The 18841-nt window shown below is 37.4% G+C and overlaps 2 protein-coding genes across 3 annotated transcripts in view; both read left to right on the top strand.

The window, feature by feature from the left end:
* The first annotated feature begins 5297 nt into the window (after window positions 1-5297).
* klf17 (Kruppel like factor 17) lies at window positions 5298-8092 on the top strand. Its single transcript, XM_067452994.1, has 3 exons — window positions 5298-5698; window positions 6126-7047; window positions 7142-8092. Exons 1-3 carry the CDS (start codon window positions 5576-5578, stop codon window positions 7315-7317), a joined length of 1221 nt encoding a protein of 406 aa, XP_067309095.1. The 5' UTR covers window positions 5298-5575; the 3' UTR covers window positions 7318-8092.
* A 2370-nt stretch (window positions 8093-10462) lies between these two features.
* The window catches only part of slc6a9 (solute carrier family 6 member 9), a 90086-nt gene continuing 81707 nt past the window's right edge, over window positions 10463-18841 (top strand). Inside the window, exon 1 of one of the 2 annotated variants that reach the window (XM_067453494.1) lies at window positions 10463-10610. The gene's annotated coding sequence lies outside the window, so the exon portion shown is untranslated. Of the gene's footprint in view, window positions 10611-11280; window positions 11398-18841 lie in introns of those variants that run through there. The other variant, XM_067453495.1, reaches the window with a different exon arrangement.

Genomic DNA, 18841 nt, shown 5'->3' with positions numbered 1-18841 from the left:
TTTCAGGCTTTTTTCCACCCTGATTTTCCATATCCCTGGTTTACACCCTTGGTAGACCATGCCGTTTCTCCTTAATAAATTGATCAATCCTTAATTCTCCTTGATAAATTAGCAAAGGTACGCGGTTCCTTTTTCAGATTGTTCATGGGAGAGTATTTATGTTAGATAACGGTGGGCTTCCCCTCCTGCTCTCGTGGTGGGGGATAATTACTATTCTGGAGACTCTAGATTAGATTGCAATTGAAATTCAAAGTGCCCAAATGAAAAGCCAGTACAGGAAGACAAACGGAGGGGAACGCGATTGAGGCCTTCGGCCGCAGTAAATACCATTATTTGGTTTATGTGCATACAGCTGTGCTATAGGCATCGGCTTGATTCATTTTTTAGTTAGAGAGTCTTAGTTGATCTGCTGTGTGTGGCTCCACTTGCCCCACGGCCGTTCAGACCACCTTTGAGTCACTGGAGGTTTTGTCCTCACCTGTACCTCGTCTTGTCTGAGATTCTGCAATGGGTCTTTATCATGGTCCAGTGGAAGTGAAAGGACTTGTCCTTTTGTCGTTCTTGTGTGCTAGACAAGCACAGGAAGATCGAGTGGATGACTCGGATGGTGGTCGTTGCAGTGGACACAAATATTTGCTCCTATGTCCACACAAATTTGTCTGGGTGGTTGAGTCGGTGAGCGATAGGTAATTTTACCTGCACTTAGACACCACAGAACAATGAAAGGGAAAGGAGCAAATCTTCTGTTTAAATTGACGGGTTTTTTCTTCATTGTAAGGATTTTTTTTATGAAATAAAATTCATCAGTTATACACTCTAAAATATGCTAAGTTAAAAACAACCCAAGTCGGGTTGAAAATGGACAAGCCCAGGGATTGGGTTGTTTTAACCCTGCAATTGGGTTGTTTTAACCCAGCGGTTGGGTTAAATGTTGCTTTGTCACATGCCTGTCCTGTCGTGTGTGCACTTGTGGGTTTTGTTATGTTGAGCATGTGCTCGTGTCCCTGTCAGTTCCCTCCCCCTTGTTGCCGCATAGCTCTAAGGGAGCTAAACTGGACTATACGGTCCCAGAGGGGACAGGAGATAGCATAGGGAGGGGATTGCGGTGACCTCTTTCTCCGCTGAGTCCTCATATTGGTTGGATCCTTCTGTCACGTCACAGACAAGGGAAAAGGGTGCGAGGACTCAAGTGCAGAAAAAAGATGATTTATTTACAAAAACAAAACATAAATACAAAACAAAACACCCACGAGGGGGAAAACACATAATAGAATAATATAAATACAAACTTAAACAAACCAACAGAATCACGGGGAGGACGGAAGACGCAGACATTACACAAGGATCCAACACAGACTGACAAACACAAGGAGATATAAAGGGAACAAACAAGGCAGATAATGAGGGAGAACAGGTGGGGCAAATTAACCAATAATCAGATAACAAGGGGGAGGGAACTGACAGGGACACGAGCACATGCTCAACATAACAAAACCCACAAGTGCACACACGACAGGACAGGCATGTGACATGCTTAAGACAACCCAATTGCTGGGTTAAAACAACCCAATCGCTGTCCATTTTCAACCCAACTTGGGTTGTTTTTAGTCCAGCTTTTTTCAGAGTGTATACATCTATACAATTATAAATCACATTTTAATGTAATGTTTAAGGCTTCTGCACACAGGTTTGTATGTGAATTCAATAATATAATCAGTTAGCACAAGTATGAGATCCAGATTTTTTTTTAATACAATTGATTGTGGGTGTGTGGGGACTGACTCAGCCGTTAGTCACATTAGACAGCAAAATGGAGAGGTATAATGATGAAGGAACCTGTGTACCCTGAAAGGCAATTCTTCTCAACATGTCTTAAGGAGTGTTGCTACAACATGCCTGTTTGCCATTAATACAACAGTGATAAATAGATGTGTATGCATGAACTCAGGCTGGAATCTGTTGGGTCAGTGTTTGATTGTCCATCTGTGTGTGAGAGTGCAGACTGTGTTTGTATCACAATCATATATCAGTGTAAGTGCATGCTGTGAACTGAAGATGAACGTCACCATCATCTTTAAAAAAAAACAAACAAAAAAAAAACAAGTCATATATACACATATGGATGTAAACAGTGATGTTTATCCTCATGCACATATATACTTGACAAAGCTCACGTATTATTTACGAGCCATACGTGTGTAAGGGTGGAGACTCTGGGATTGTGTTCCTTCATAAAATCAACATTTTCCTTATCTGATCTCCCTAAAAATCCAACAAAAAAGGCTTGCATGTCTTAGACAGACTAAATACTCACTAATCTGCTGTGTCATCTGCTAATAAGCATGGTTTGCTTTACACAAAAAATATGAAATGTTTTTATTTAGAAAATAAATGCAAGTGAAGTGTTGATCAGACAGCTTCAGTCCATAATGAGTATAATTTGTTAAATATATCATCAAAAGCCAATTACTGTGTGTGTGTGTGTGTGTGTGTGTGTGTGTGTGTGTGTGTGTGTGTGTGTGTGTGTGTGTGTGTGTGTGTGTGTGTGTGTGTAATTATAAATGTGGATGCTTGTTTTATCACACATTTTAGTGTCATTAAAGGACATTATGTGTTGAAACCAATGTTTAATTAAAATACAACGTGGTGCGGTCTATCAAAGCATACTTTAATGAGAAATGCAGTATTTTTTCTGTATATATATTATCAGGGAAATGCTGTAAAAAAACAAAACAAAAAAACAAGGAAATTCTAAGTAAGTCCTTGCAAACACAACTCGTATCCATTGGGCATTAGAAGGAAAAACAAACAGTTTTTTCTTTACAATAATTTAAAACTGTAAACATTGTAAACTGTAGACAAAAAACGCTTTTGTCAGTGTTATGGTAAGAAGAGCCGATGAACAAGATAATATATATATATATATATATATATATATATATATATATATATATATATATATATATATATATATATATATATATATATATATACTGTAAAAAAATGTTGATTTTTGTTGGTTTAACTTGAAAAGGTAAGTAACCTGGTTGCCTTATAATTTTGAGTTTATTGAAATTAAAAATTTGAGTTGATACAATGAAGGAAATTTGTTTAATAAATAGAAACTCAAAATATTATTGTATCTCAACCACTTAAAAAATTTGATAAATCGTGAAAATAGCACTATTTGGCATGTTTCACTGCGTCATCAGAAATAACACACACAATTACCCAATATGCTTACAAAATCTTTTAGTAATATTTTAATAAAGGTTGTCGAATCTCAAAAATGTTCATTGTATTAATGCAAAATTTTAATTTCAATGAACTAAAAATTTTAAGGCATCCAGGTAACTTTTTTCTACAGTGTAAATATATATATATATATACATACATACATATTGTGTCGTTCATCAGGACCGGCGCAATGGCGCATCAATAATTAATTATTTTAATGAAATATTTGGTATGTGGGTCTTTTTTATCCTATGTTAATCTAGCTTCACTCGTGAATCAGCTCGAGTGGACAGTGGCCACATTAGGCATCTTGTAAATACAGCTGAAGTCTCCGGGAAGACGGTGTTCTGTCTGCCAATCTGACATCTCTTTAATTGTGTTTAGAAATCAACAAAGGAACAAAACTCTCGCTCCTTTCATTTACAAGGACAGGACGCGTAAGGCTCTTACAGCACAATACATCCAAAAATATATCCTAGGAAAATATAATGACAGCGTTCAAAATAAATTAAATATAATAATAACAATTAAACAACGGTACACCAGCTTTAGTGTTTTAAAACATAGACCTATGATAAAACATCAAACATAATAAATAAATAAATATGGTTTTATTATGTATAATGTCTTCTACACAGAAGTGAGAACAGGTTGAACATTTCGCACGTCATTGCCTTTTCAGTTCATTTTTACAATTAAAATAAACTTTACTGTGCTTGTGCTGGGGGAAAGGACACCCTTTGTATTTCAGGAAATTCTATCCATTTCCATTTCCACCTCACTCGCCAGACAATGCGATTGTACCGGAATCTGAATTACGTAGAAGGAGTAAAAATAACTGGACTATATAAACCGACAGAGTGAGTTTGTGCAAATGCTGCTGGTTTGCGCTCACAGAACAGAAGGAACGGCACGCGCAAAACCTCGCGCCTTTTCTCTGCAAACATTCAGAGACATACCATATTTGAAGCAAATTTTAAATGAAATGTCGTTTTAATTTTTTATTCTGCCTACACTTTAACTGTCGGGGATATTTAATGGTACGTGTTTGGGGGCATCAGGTGGAATGGAGTATTTTGGTTAAAGCCTCGTCTCCAAACACAAGCCCCTCCGAGAGCATTAGGCCATTTACATTTTAATCAACTGAAAGAGGAGGTCTGTTGACTCAGAGATCATTAACTAGCATGTACCTGCATTGTTGAACAGTGAGATTATCATGTTGTTTCGATGGCTCCGAGATTTTACAGCTGGGTTTTCAAATGCTAATTGATCAGGAGTTCGATCTGGATGGATTAATAGCCATCAGACACATTTTAATACCAATGAAGAGGTGAAACTCACAGGAATGTGGCTGGTTGATTAAAACCATCAGCCTACATATTATATAACATTTGATTTAATAGTAATTAATTTAGCCTATATTTATGTTGTCCTCCTGAAACATCTCGTTTCGTTGTTTGCATTATTAGGCTATCACACACATTTAACATAGGATAGGGCCTATGATTTATAGTGAATATTTCAACACATTTTAATATAATTTTTTTTAAATAATTTGGCAAAATAATACTGCTTGAATGGTCCTCTATAAGAAGTTTAGCCGAGCAGGGTGTTTGTGGCGCCCTCTTCAGCACTCAGAATGACACATAATAGGCTACAGCAGCAGCAGAAGTACTTTATTGATCCCAGTTGGGAAATTAAAGTGCGTTAGCAGCAATACAGGAAGACAAAAACATATTATATAGCATACATATAATACATTAACAAAAAAAAACAATATATATATATATATATATATATATATATATATATATATATATATATATATATATATATATATATATATATATATACAGCACATCTCGTTTGAAGTTTTAAGAAAGACAAAATAGAATCGAATATAAATAAAAACCGGTCAAACAATAAAAGCATAGTAATGCACATTTTATGTCTGATAATTACATGCATTAAGTGCAGTACGACGGGTGTAGTGACCTGTGCGAGAAAATGTGTTTTTTTTGTTGTTGTTTTTTTTACAGTGAAATTGCAACTGCAGGTTCAGCGTGCACATTTTAGAGTGTAATTCTGTTATCCTCCAGAACAGATCATCATTAAATGGAATAAAACGATTTTACGTTGTATTAATTATAGCCTACGTTTAATTATAGGCCAACTGTGCTTTGACAATATTTGCACGTTGTTAAGGATAGCCAGAGTAAATACTTGATAGGCTACAACTGCATGAGCGACGTCACGAGAGCACGCCCACACCCTCCTTATAATGGGACAGGTACCGGCCAAACCTATTCGAGGCGATGCATTGTCTGTCTGGGGCTGAATGAGACTGAGAACCGCGTTTCCTAACATTTGCAACATGGCTCTTGCAGATGCGATGTTGCCTTCGATCAATTATTTTTCAAGCAACCAGATTTTAGACGAAAAGCAGTCTGAAATTGTTCAGGTGAGTTCAACTTTTCATTTAAAGTTATTTCCTATATTCTAAATATGTTTAACATGTTACATTTCGTTGAGGATTGTATACGGTTAACTATGCAACTGTTTAACTAATGCAAAATAATAATACTAATAATTTTAGTGTGAGGAGAACATCATATCAACACTAGATAGCTTCTATTATTGGTTAATTATCATTGTATAGTAGCTGCATCGGTAAAGCATAATTATATTTACATTGCCACTAATTGTTTTGTTAAAATAATAAAAGATAGTTGACGTTTGGCTGGCTGTGTTGTGAATCTCGAATAATTCCGCTGGACACTTGGAAGTCATTCATTTAGCCTACTTTATAAATATGCATACTTAGATTTCAAAACATATGTAAATCACATGAGAAAGAAGCAGTCTAACCCGAATGTTTCCCCCTTCAGGACTGGAAAGTTGACCCAAAAACTTGCTCGACCGCCGGGGACGCGAGACCCCTAATCGAGGTGGAGTTCAGCATTGTCGAGTCTCCACCTTTGGCCAAAGACGAGGACGATCTTTCCAAGTTTTTGGATCTAGAGTTCATTCTGTCCAACACCGTCACGTCTGACATTGACAACAATTCAGCGCGACCGCCGCCCGCGTATTCCCTCCCGGAGTCACCGGAGAGCTGCAGCACCGTGTCCGATAGCGATGCGTATTGTGCCAACACTTTTACCGCAAGGCCCGGACACAGTCTGGTAGCCGAGCTGTTTACCCCGGACATGCATTATCATGGCAACTCGCATGAGTTTAGTTTGAAAGGACATGTAGACAGACTGGAGTACACTGAACTAAGGGCTCTCAACTCTCGAAACCATGCACATGTGTCCAGTTCTAATAACGTGGGATACAAAATCAAATCCGAAAACCACGAGCAATCCTGCATGATGGCGAATGACTACGCGGGTCATTATTATGGACAGGACCCCCAGCGCGCGATGACTTATGGGCATCCCGTGCAACAAGACAACATTTTAGGCAGGAAAGACTGCATTCTAACTGAGATGAACTCTCACCACCACATTGACACTGCACATCAACCGCAGTTCATGAATAGCGCGCCTTTTCCTCCCCATTACGCGCAGTATCACGGACATTACAACATGTTTAGCGAACAATTACGAGCAAATGCCATGCCAGGTGTGATGTTGACTCCCCCATCCTCACCGCTCCTGGGATTTCTAAACCCAGAAGATAGCAAGCCGAAACGAGGGCGTCGTTCGTGGGCACGAAAACGGACTGCGACGCACAGCTGTGAATTCCCCGGGTGTGGGAAAACCTACACAAAAAGCTCGCATTTGAAAGCGCACATGCGGACACACACAGGTATGTCGTTTTATTTTGCATGCACTATCTTACTTTTTTAACCTCTTGGTTTTTCAGTACCTAATAATAAATGTTTCCCCCGTTCTGTCCACAGGTGAGAAGCCATATCACTGCAGTTGGGAAGGCTGTGGCTGGAAGTTCGCCAGGTCAGACGAGTTGACCCGACACTACCGAAAACACACCGGACACCGACCGTTTCAATGCCACCTGTGCGAGAGAGCTTTCTCCCGGTCAGATCACCTGGCCCTGCACATGAAGAGGCACATGTAACAAAAGATCACATGTAAATGCGTATAAATAGTACGAGTGTGCAATGTCGTGGAATGTATACGCCAAAACTCATTTTAGGCACTAATATGGCGTGTATATATATGCACGATAAAAAATGCTGGGTTGAAAACAACCCAAGTAGACTTGAAAATGGACAAACCCAGAAATTGGGTTGTTTGAATGGGTCCATTCACTGGGTTCAAACAACCCAATTTCTGGGTTTGACCACTTTAAACCTAACTTTTAAAATAACCTAACTAGCATTTTTTAGAGTGTGAAACGCTCTTGGGTAGGATTAGGGGGGTGGGGTGGGTGGTTCCTGCGTATAATACGCCATAAAGTGTGTATCATATGCAAGCGAAAAACACCGTAGGCCTAGCATACGCACGCCAAAATGAGTTTTGGCATATACATTCCATTGCGCACTCGTATTATTTATAGGCATTTTCTTGAGATCCGGCTGAACTAAAGAGACTATATCTATTTTAAACGACAAGAGAGTTTTATATTGTTAAGACAATTCCTATATTTGGGACAGCAGTTATGTGAATAGCAGTTTAATGTCATGTGCTTTAAATTATGACAGTATTTAATAGAAGGAGATTCTTGTTCATTTAGAAGGTAAATTATGTAGTACTTTCCCAGATGTATAAAAACGGGGCAGGACCCATACTTTTGTATAGACTATATGTTTTTTAATTTCCATTTAAACATTTGTATTAAGTCAGGGAGTATTTTTTTCATGGATTTTCAGAATTAAATTGTCTTTTTTATACTCGAGTTTTTGTCTCATTTTCTTACGTTTCTTATCTACACAAACAAAACACCCCCCCCCCCCCCCCCCCATAGAAATGCAGGGTGAAAACAAACGACATGAATGCAAAACAGGCAAAATAAATGATCATTTATTTAGATTGATAATAGAAATATTTATCAAACAAATCAAATTAAAAAAAAAGTTTATGTGATTTTAACTGTTCATTTATTAATATCTGCCTTTTTTATGTCTACAACAGTTAGGCCTATCATCACTCTAATATTGTAAAATCAAGTAGGCTAATTAACGTATGTAACATCACTATCATTGTCAACAATTATAATTCTCTTAAACATCACAAATATTGTAAATAATAAATTCCGTTGTCTAGAAAACAGATATAGTATTCTCTCACACACAACATGTTATTGCTACTAGTCCTGTAAAGCTACAGTATGTCGCCCTCTGCTGTCTGAACATATGTGAGGCATTTGTAGGACCCTATAGTTTTTTGTGCGACAGCGCCATCTAGCCAACTGTGCGCCAACAGAGGAGACCTGATTCATTTATTAATTTTGAACAGAACAGTAGGCTATTTTAAACTGAATATCTTAAATAGTCCAAATGTCGACCAATTGTCCCTAACAATGCAATATAAACCTGAGATCACCTAAATCGTGGGGACCAGCCAGCGGTCCCCCACTATTTAAATGGATTTATAAACATACTAATTTTTTTTTTTTTTTTTTTTTTTTTAATGTAAGAATACAGGATGTTTCCTGTGATAGGTTTAGGTGCAGGGGCAATGTAGGGGGATAGAAAATACGGTTTGTACAAACCATTACGCCTATGGAAAGTCCCCATAAAACTTGGAAACACTACGTGTGTGTGTGTGTGTGTGTGTGTGTGAGAGAGAGAGAGAGAGAGAGAGAGAGAGAGAGAGAGAGAGAGAGAGAGAGAGAGAGAGAGAGAGAGAGAGAGAGAGAGAGAGAGAGAGAGAGAATTGGATCCTATTAAAATCCGGTAGGCTATAGGAATTATCCTACATGCATGTAGGATAATTCTTACAGGATTTTAATAATAATGTTTTAACAAGACAACACATAGGCTACATTATAAGACAATTCCCACAGAATCCTATAAGAATCAGATAAGAAATTTATAGGACAAGACATAAATATCATATAAGACAATTCCCACAGAATCCTAGGAACGGTTCCAAAATATGATAGAAATTCAAAATGGTATACTTACCAGTGCACTATACAGGTTTCTTATTGCAATCCTTTAGGATTTTTTGACCAGGGCTAGAAATGCGGTCCTGAAAATGCAGCCTCGAACAGCTGATCAGGTTACGAGACTGACCTGACGTGACGTTTATCAAAAATAATTCGCAATCGAAACAGCACATGTTTACCAGTCACTTGCGTCAGCTTACGGTAGAACAAGTTGTCCGTAGTCTATAGGATACAAAAAAGCCCTTTAGTGCAGTTCAGTCTCACACCTTCTGAAATATAATATCGTTTTACTGGGAGTTTTCGAATATAACAATAATTACTTTTCATATTTAAAAACAATGTCAAAAATGTAATAATTTCATGATAGAGCAACGTCGTGCACAATTAATTTTCATTGTGCAAAGTTTATCTGCAGGTATCAATTTCTAGCACGAGATGGCAGTCTTTCCTATGGTTTGTCTCTGATATTACACCTGCTGATGCAATGCCACATGTAGTGGAGATGTTGAAAGTGTTCAGAGGTAGCCTACTGGTGAGCAAGATAAAACTGTAAAAAATAACATTCAATTTACACACATCATATTCATCTAACCAGAGTAAGAATTAATTTGAAATGTTTCACTTTTATGATGGATAGATGCATTTTTTTTGGTGATAAATGCTCTTTAATGATGGGTAATACAGTTTTATGATGGATAAATGCACTTTTATGATGAATAGAATCGCAATTGTATGGACTTCAAAATAGAAACAGCCATTAATCATAAAGCTTTTTTTATATATAAATATAAATAAATAAATAAATAAATATATATATATATAAATATTTTTGAATATAACTCTGATTGCATTCGTCTGGATTAAGAAGAAAGTCATGTACACCTAGGATGACTTGAGGGCGAGTAAATCATGGGCTAACTTTAATTTCTGGGTGAACTATCCCTTTAAGTTTTATTTGAGGCATGACAAAACGTGTTTTAACTGTAACAAAGTGGATCTTAACAAAATTGTGACTCTTTAGTTTTACCCATAAGTTCCAACAGAACCACTTAGACTCTGCTTCTTTGGTCAAATAATTTAATATCGTTGCGTATTCATGTCATTTTCTCATCATAGTGGCAAACTTGGGACCGACCAATGGTAACGTTAACCCTCTCGTCCTACCGCTGAGGCCAAGCTCTGCTGGTGTTTGTGTTGTTCAGTTGTTACACCAGCGCTGAGCTGCGCAACGGCACGTGAATGGGGAAGCGTGTATATCCTCCTAATATCGTCTTCCAGCACCCATAGTGAATAAAAAGGTAATGAATGTGCGTCTGTCGCTAAATGTCCTCATTTCAGCCGTGATTATCATTCCACGCTCACTGTGTGTTTGCTTCGAAATGTGTTGCTATGCGACAGAGCATTAAGGCTTTGGCAGTACCTCACTCTTTTTTACATGCATCACATTTATAGGGTCCGGAACACCAAAATAGCACATTTAGAAAGTAATAAACTGCTGTTTCATTTGCAATTTCAATGTACGCCTGTTACTTATATTTGACTACAATCGCCGGTCTATTGTCTCCCGGAAACAACGCACGTGCTCATTAATACCAGTATATGAATCTTAATCTTAGCCAGAGCTTCTGCTAAGGCTGTTAAGCATAAGCGGCAACTTATTCATTAATTTGTATTGTATTTATTATAAGTTACGTCTAAATTATCTGAGAGTTTATTTATCATGAATGTTCATTTATGGTGTAGTATTTTAAGATAATATACTAAAACGCTCGGTCGACGCACTGTTTATGTAAGTGAAATTATGCTTACGTTATTTATGAAGAGCTTATTTTTTTTTTATTGTTTTAAGCGCTTTAAAACTTAAACACCATCCTCACATGTGTGTGTGTGTGTGTGTGTGGGAGAGTCTCATCAAGGGGGCTGGGCCACACATGAACAGCGTGTACTTTGAATATTGGAAGTTTTGCAAAGAAGTGTCCATCAATTTAATGAGATGGTGTTCAAAACTCTTTAGACGCCGGTAATATTCCCAGATCCACTAACAGTGCTGTCTGTCTTCTGTGTAACACCGAGGAGCAAGCGATGGTAAGACCAATGGTGTAGCCAGTTGAATAATCCTTCCGTGTTTTATTTCATACAAGACGCTCCTCGCTTTAAAGACTTGATATTATTGTACAGATATTCAGTTGTTCATTTCTGGTCCGATTGCATTGACGAGAATAGTGTCAGCAGGGATGCTGTTTATACACTCTATAAGCTATAGAATAATAACTTCCTTTAATGGTAGCTATGTGCCTATTGTTTAATAAACTTGCACGTGAAGGGTTTGTTGAACTAAATCCCTCCATGACACACTGTAGGCGGTGGAAAAGATTCCAGTGGTTTAGGGTTTTCCCTCCTGCTTTCATTGTTGTTTTATCATATGTGAAGTCACATTTAAATGACTTCAGATTATTAGATTTGTCAATTGTTTTGATTGTAATGATTTTACAATGACATGTCAGCTTACACTTTAACTTTAGACACAGGCACTCAAATTGTCTCAAAATATGTTAAAAGTGTAATAACAAACACTAGATGAGTGGATTTTGTTTTTGTCTTGGGGGGAAAAAAATCTAAGAATCAATGCATACAGTAGGCCTATATTGTTGTTACACACAACCTTTGGCTTCTCGTATTTACATTTATTCAAAGTGACTTGCAAATTAGATATAATAAGTATCCACCTAAACTTACGTCAGGTGGTTTTGATGTCACATGTCTAGAACGTCTTCTATAGTTTGGGTTTAATATTTTCTCATGCATTCCAGTCAAGTAGTAAAATAATACAGTATTACCATACTTTAACTTGCATATGCATAACAGATGTTTAGTTATTTTAACATTTCTTTTATATGCTTAGTTTGTAACTTTGTCATGTGGTGGGTGCTACTGTTTTTATAAGTAAGAGAAGAGATTTCTGGAATGATTTACTATTTCAGGCTAATATACTCAGTCTGGTATGTTTTAATAGAAGCTAAATTCATAGCATTGTTTTGAAATCTAAACCAGCATGTTAGTGGTGCAAGGTTTTTAAAAACATGTATAGATAAATGTATTATAGATTAAACACTACACAATACTTATTTAAAGCTGCACTATGCAACTTTCCGTCCACTGGAGGGCGCCTATTCTAAACAAAGGTGTAGTTTGATGACGCCAAGTGTGCACGTAGTATCTTGGGACATGTGGTCTTCACCTCACAGCCGGTGGAAAATAGGACTCGGGCAGAAATCATGTTCATGAATGCGGTTATTAACGTTACTGTAGTGTAAAGCAGAGCAGGACCGAGTGTTGTGGAGCTGAGCACGGCCTCTGGAGCGATTGTTGAACAAATACCCGCCTCGCGAACACCGGGACTTTTATTATGACGGGACGGGAAACATTCGCCGGGCGCCTGCATTCCGCTTTTTCCGGTCATGATTAGGTAATGCAGCTCTGTTTATCATATTAGATACATTAAAGTGTGTTTAAAATGATGTTATGACTTTACTCTGCGTTCGCTCGGCGCTGCTGTGACATGTTCACACTGATAAGAGTAAAGCGCTTCTGCAGAATAAAACCAAGGGTAGCGCAGATATGACACGATTGACAGGCGATTCGCTCAAACGCTATGCTGACTCGTCCCGGTTCATTGGTTAAAATAGCAATTTTCTCACAATTTACAAATAGTTGGAAACATCTGGGATATTGTAAGTACTCAACTGAACATAATATATAACACCAGTCTAGTGTTTTTTGGATATTTTACTGCAAAAATACTACATAGTGCACCTTTAAAGGTGCAGTGTGGATTATTTATGAGGATCTATTGACAGAAATGCAATATAATGTACATAACTATGTTTTCAATGGAGTATAAAGACCTTACATAATGAACCGGTATGTTTTATTACCTTAGAATGAGCCGCTTCTATCGACACACACTGCGGGTCCCTTACACTGAAATCGCCCTTTTCCGCCGTCATGTTTCTACAGGGGCCCTAAATGGACAAACTTCTCTACAGAGCACTAGTCACTCGCTGCTCTCTAACAACGACATTTTTGTCCTGTGTCAGCCACCATAGTGCTGTGACAGTTCATTAAAACAAATTAACATTTAAGTCACTTACATGTTAGATGCAATATTGAGTGTTTTTGTTCAATTTCAACAACAAAATTAGTTCCAAAAAAAAAAAAAATGTATGCAACAAAGTTCCAAACAGCAGAAACATAACGCGTCTCACAACAACAGTGTGCGTTACTGAATGATTCAGTGTTTGAAATGACCTTTTCGACGACTGCCTCAAACTTGAATGAATCTTTTTTCCGGACAAGCACATTTTTTAATTTGACAAGAGAATGACCGATTTACTTATCTTATAGACAAGCACATGAACATGCTTAATGTCATGCCCTGTAATTTATGGTGTTAAAATGAGTAGAATTTGCAAATAAAATTATTTTCTGTTAAAAACTAGATTTTTCCCCCAACAAAAATATCTTTTTTTCCCCAAAAAATAAGTCTGGAAAATGGGGAGTCGTCTTATATTCAGGGTCGTCATATATTTGGGTATACGGTATTTATGAATTAACCTGGCTCTTGCATTGATATGCTGAATCTGTTCATCGAACTATAAAACAACTGGTAGTTGCTTCATTCTGCCATTAGGGTCTAACTAAAACAGTTGCCTTCTTTCAATTCACAGAATAAGAAAAAAGCCCATCCTCCCATGTTCAGTAGCACACAGAAGAGATGAGGGTCACCTGTGATGTAACAGATGTTTTATATAGCATACTTTACACGTGCATATCCATCACGCTTAAACGCATGTTGGGCACGCTGAGATAATTTTTACGACTAAAGAGATGAGAAGATGCAGAATAATCATACCACACTGCAACATCTGGGCCCAGTCTGTGCGCAAACATGTCAAGATCATTTATGATTGAGCAGAACGGTGCACAGAGGTGTGTCAAATCATGCATAAAGTGACCTCACTGTCAAAACCTCTGTGGTTTAGCTTCCACGCACAACACATTTCCTGTGCTGGCATTCTATGTCACAAGCCGGAAAGGTGTGCTATTCTATTGAATTTCAAAAGAAAGTTGCATTTTGCTTTTGCTGTGGCCATAATTCACCATTTAAAGGTGCAGTGTGTAATATTTATGATGATCCATGGGCGTCAGAACCATTGTGTGCATGTGGGACAAGACTTTTTATGACCAATGATTTTGGACCCACTCACTTTAATTCAGCACATGTCTGTTTAGCTACCCCTAACCGAGAAACACTTATTATTATACATGTTAGATGCTTTATTTCCACTTTTCTAATATTTTCTCTTATCACATATTTTCAATAAAAATTTAGAAAATATTATAAAAAGTGTAAATAAAGCGTCTCCGAAGTGTAAAAATGACAGCTCCGAAGAGACGCCGCTTTAGTTCGAGGTAGAGCTAACAATAATAAAGAAAGATGATCAACACCTTATGTGTTTCCACTGAAATGTAGATGTAATATATTTCCAAATGTAAGCCCATCTTATGCGAAACGACGCTTCATACTGTCGTCTGCCCTGGCTCTAACCTCGAGTGTTTTAGCCGGTTTACTTTTTGCAAACCTTGTGAGCGCGCAAACCCAAACGCTGTGACCTCGTGCCAAATGTTTTTATTGGTTTATTAAGTACAAACAGGCGAGTTATGAAAAATTGAGTGCGAGGGATATGTTCACTTCACACAAAAAGTTTTTGGAATGAGACGGCTAATTGTAGTAGCGTTAAGTCCACTGTCTACAATAGCCTAATTTAGAGATCACTTTTTTTTTTTTAACCGACAACTTTGATCGGTTAACGTTGATACGGTCAACCATCGGTCAAACGGTCATCGGTTATCATCCCTACTTTAGAATGAGCCGTTTCTATTCACACACACACCGCAGGTCCCCTTACAGTGAAATCGCCATTTTACACCGTCATGATTCTACGGTAGTCCTAAACAGACAAACTTCTCTTCAGAACGCAAGTCATCGTCGGAGGGAGCAGAGTGACATTTTTGTCCTGTGTCGGCCACCGTAGCTTCTCGGAGGGAGGGGTGACCAGTGGTCCATTGCAACTCACAATCTCACCACTTGATGCCGCTAAAATTCACCTTTAAAGTAGTGGCTGATTTTTTTTGTGGCATTTTTAAAATATCGGATGTGTTCGAAGCAGGACTTTTATTTTGACGGGTGGCGCTGAAACCGGCAGATCACACAGCGCTCACCTTCTTCTCTGCCTTCATTAGTATACGGCCTCTGTTCAACAATCATATCTAATACCTTATTATATTATAGACCTGTTAAACAAAGAAATTAAATGGTTTGTGAAAAAGTATAGCATTTTTCTTTTATATTCTTAGCAATGGAAAGGCAAACAGTTGGCTAAAATAATTTCTCATTTACTGTAAACATTCAGCTAATACGCATATCGTTAAAATTAATATCTGAGTATCCAATGAACATTTAATTTTCCAATCCAAATTTCAAATTTGTGAAAAATACTGTAATATGATTGCTGAATCAAGAAGTTGACATCTAAAGTATAAGCATGTTTAGATTTTTTTTTAAATGTATTTACATATTTATAATTTATTCAATATTAATTAAAATAAATATAAATGATCTATATATCGGCCATCGGTCACCCTGCTCTCTAAGATATCAGTATCGGACATAAAAAAAACAAAAAAAAAAACAATATTGGCCGACCGCTAATGTAAAGTTGTTTTTGTAGATTTGTTGTGTGAAATGTAAGGGTTAATAGTCTATTAGAGAACACTTCTCTATCATTAGATGTATGTAGGGCTGCACAATTAATCGAATTTGAAATCGTGATTATAATTACGGATGTCTCAATTATGTAATCGTTCAATAAAATGTAATTGCAAATACACAAAAAAAGTCCACTTCTGTGCTTAGTGTTTTTTTTTTCTTTCTTTTCTATGTTATCTTAATTTTTTCCCCCATTGTTTATTTTTTATTTTTTATATAAAACAATACCATGCATATTTTCCTTTTTTTTGTTTAAAGAAACCAAACCAATGGACTTTTTTCAGCTTGTTTCCTTTGATATAACAATATGGCATGCAGTCGCTTCAAACTATGTTATAAAGCGATTCAAAACTTCATTGATTGTAAATTGTGATAATCGTAATTTATAATCGCAGTTACAACTTCAGGCGAATAATCGGCAATTCAGATTTTTGTCATAATCGTGCAGCCCTAGAGTATGGCTGTTGAAACCCTCGGGCCGTAGTGTCTATTTAGAGTTGTTTTAACAGTGTTTAGTAGGAAATACCAGGATGCAGTAGTTATGGGCAGTCTGTAGTCATGTAGTCTGGGAAGGTCGCTCTATTTTTCACAATTTGTGCTCCCATGCCTTCATCGGACCGAAAATCAAAACGTTGAACTTCCTGGCCAGACAGACTGTCCACCATTTGTCCACAATGTAAAGTAAATGGGATTAAATGGCTGTGCGAACAATATTTCCTTGCTGGTTGAGTGGAAGTGGGGAATGTTGTTGTTTTTCTGGGCGAATTACTGTCGTGACTGAACTTCCTAATGTTAAGATTCAAGAATTTTTCCATGTAAACCAGTCATTGTTTTTTGGATAAATACTATGGACAAGACCTGATAGGTTCCTGTTCATTTTATCATGTACATTTTCAGTGGTTATCCCTATTAAACAAACTGCTTCAACTGAAGGAAGGAAAACTGGACAAACTGCAGACACTGAAGATTAGAAAACTAATGTTTGTAAAAAGTTAATGAGAACTCTTCTCTGCTGAAAACCACAAATCTAGGGTGACCATATTTGGATTACCGAAAACCAGGACACTCAGCCGGGTATTGATAATACTTGAAGTTTACTCAAAGATTCTTTATTAATTTCAATACATTTAAAGTATGCCCCCTCTGTATGGACAGAAAATTGTTATATTAGGGCCTGGACAGGACTTGAAAACAGGATGTCCTGGAAAAACAGGACGTTTGGTCACCAATGTTATAGTTTTAGTTAAAAAAATTCTATATATTCTAAATCTATATTGTTGCTTAAATGTATCCAGTCGTACTGTATGTTTATAAATTGTACAATATGTGCAGGACAGAGAACTTAAGATTGATGAGTTGAACATTTGCCAGAAAATTGCACAAAGTTTGTAATTCTAATGATTTTAGGTGCTTTCAGTTATCCGCAGATAACACCTCCAGAGGCCTGTTGTGTGAAGATAGTTTCAGAATAGTTTTAAAGACAAAACCACACAAATCCACTGTTGATCAGGTTCGACAGGCTCGTAAAGCTTGGTATGAACATTCTCTGTCAACGCCCTTAAAGTATACAAGTAGACCAGCTTCAGGACATTAAATAGCGTGTTTTACCGAACTCTCTGTCGCATAGTTACACACACCCTGTCACTGTAAACTGGCCTGTCAATCATCTGGTCACAGTTAAAATCCTCCATATTTAATTTAATTTCCTAACGTATTGGAGAGAAACCTCATTCTGTGTTTGCATTATACAATTAAAAGTTATAATGGCCAAACGGATCTTTATAGAAGTCCACGTTGTTGCAGATGTGAGGTTAAATGTTGATTATTAGTCACTCAAACACCTTTATCTCTACATCTCCGACAGGAACACCAGCCATGTTTGTAGTTTGTGCAGTGGGTTGTTGACAACTTAAATAAATCTACCGGAGACCATCCAGGGACTTTTGGCATACTCTTTACTATTTTCAACTTACTATGCTTTTATTTATATATATATATATATATATATGTTAACATATTAACATTAATATATTAACACATATAATATATGTGTCAATATATTAATGTTAGTCCTGGGAAAACATGTATGTATTGTGATTAAGGAAGACACTAGTGTTCTGTGTTTGTCAATTACAGGAAAAGTGTATTGAACAGCATAAACCTCTGTTCTTGGTGTTTTTAGACTTGACCAAGGCTTTTGACTACGTTAGTCGATCTGGACTTTTCCTCCTCCTACAAAGACTTGGCTGCCCTCCGAAGTTTCTGAAGGTGATCCCTGAGGGCGTGAAGGCAACTGTACAGTCTGAAGGCACTTGCTCTGAATAGTTTCAGATGAGGTGTGGAGTAAAGCAGGGATGTGTTCTTTCTCCTCCCCATTTCTGAATTTTCCTCTCGCTCCTAATACGCCGTGCCTTCCCTGATGACTCGAGTATCCTGCTACAAACCTGCAACTCAGGAAAACTGTTCAATCTGGCAAGACTACGGGCGAAGACTAGCCTGACAAGCCAGACCCACATCAAGATGTTTGGTCTGGAAACTCTCCATAGACAGCTCAATCTGAGGGGCGGATAAACGGCTGTCTTTCAAACTCCCTCTGCACGCGATTGGATAGCGCTACACCAACCAGAGCAACGAAGGTGAAGCAGAGCTCGCTGACAGATTAAACTTTCGCCGTATACGGTTGGCAAAACTCTGAACACA

This window comes from Pseudorasbora parva, chromosome 9 (genome assembly GCF_024679245.1).
Source record: "Pseudorasbora parva isolate DD20220531a chromosome 9, ASM2467924v1, whole genome shotgun sequence".
NCBI classification, from domain to species: Eukaryota; Metazoa; Chordata; class Actinopteri; order Cypriniformes; family Gobionidae; genus Pseudorasbora; species Pseudorasbora parva.
This window is presented reverse-complemented; position numbering and strand designations above follow the sequence as displayed.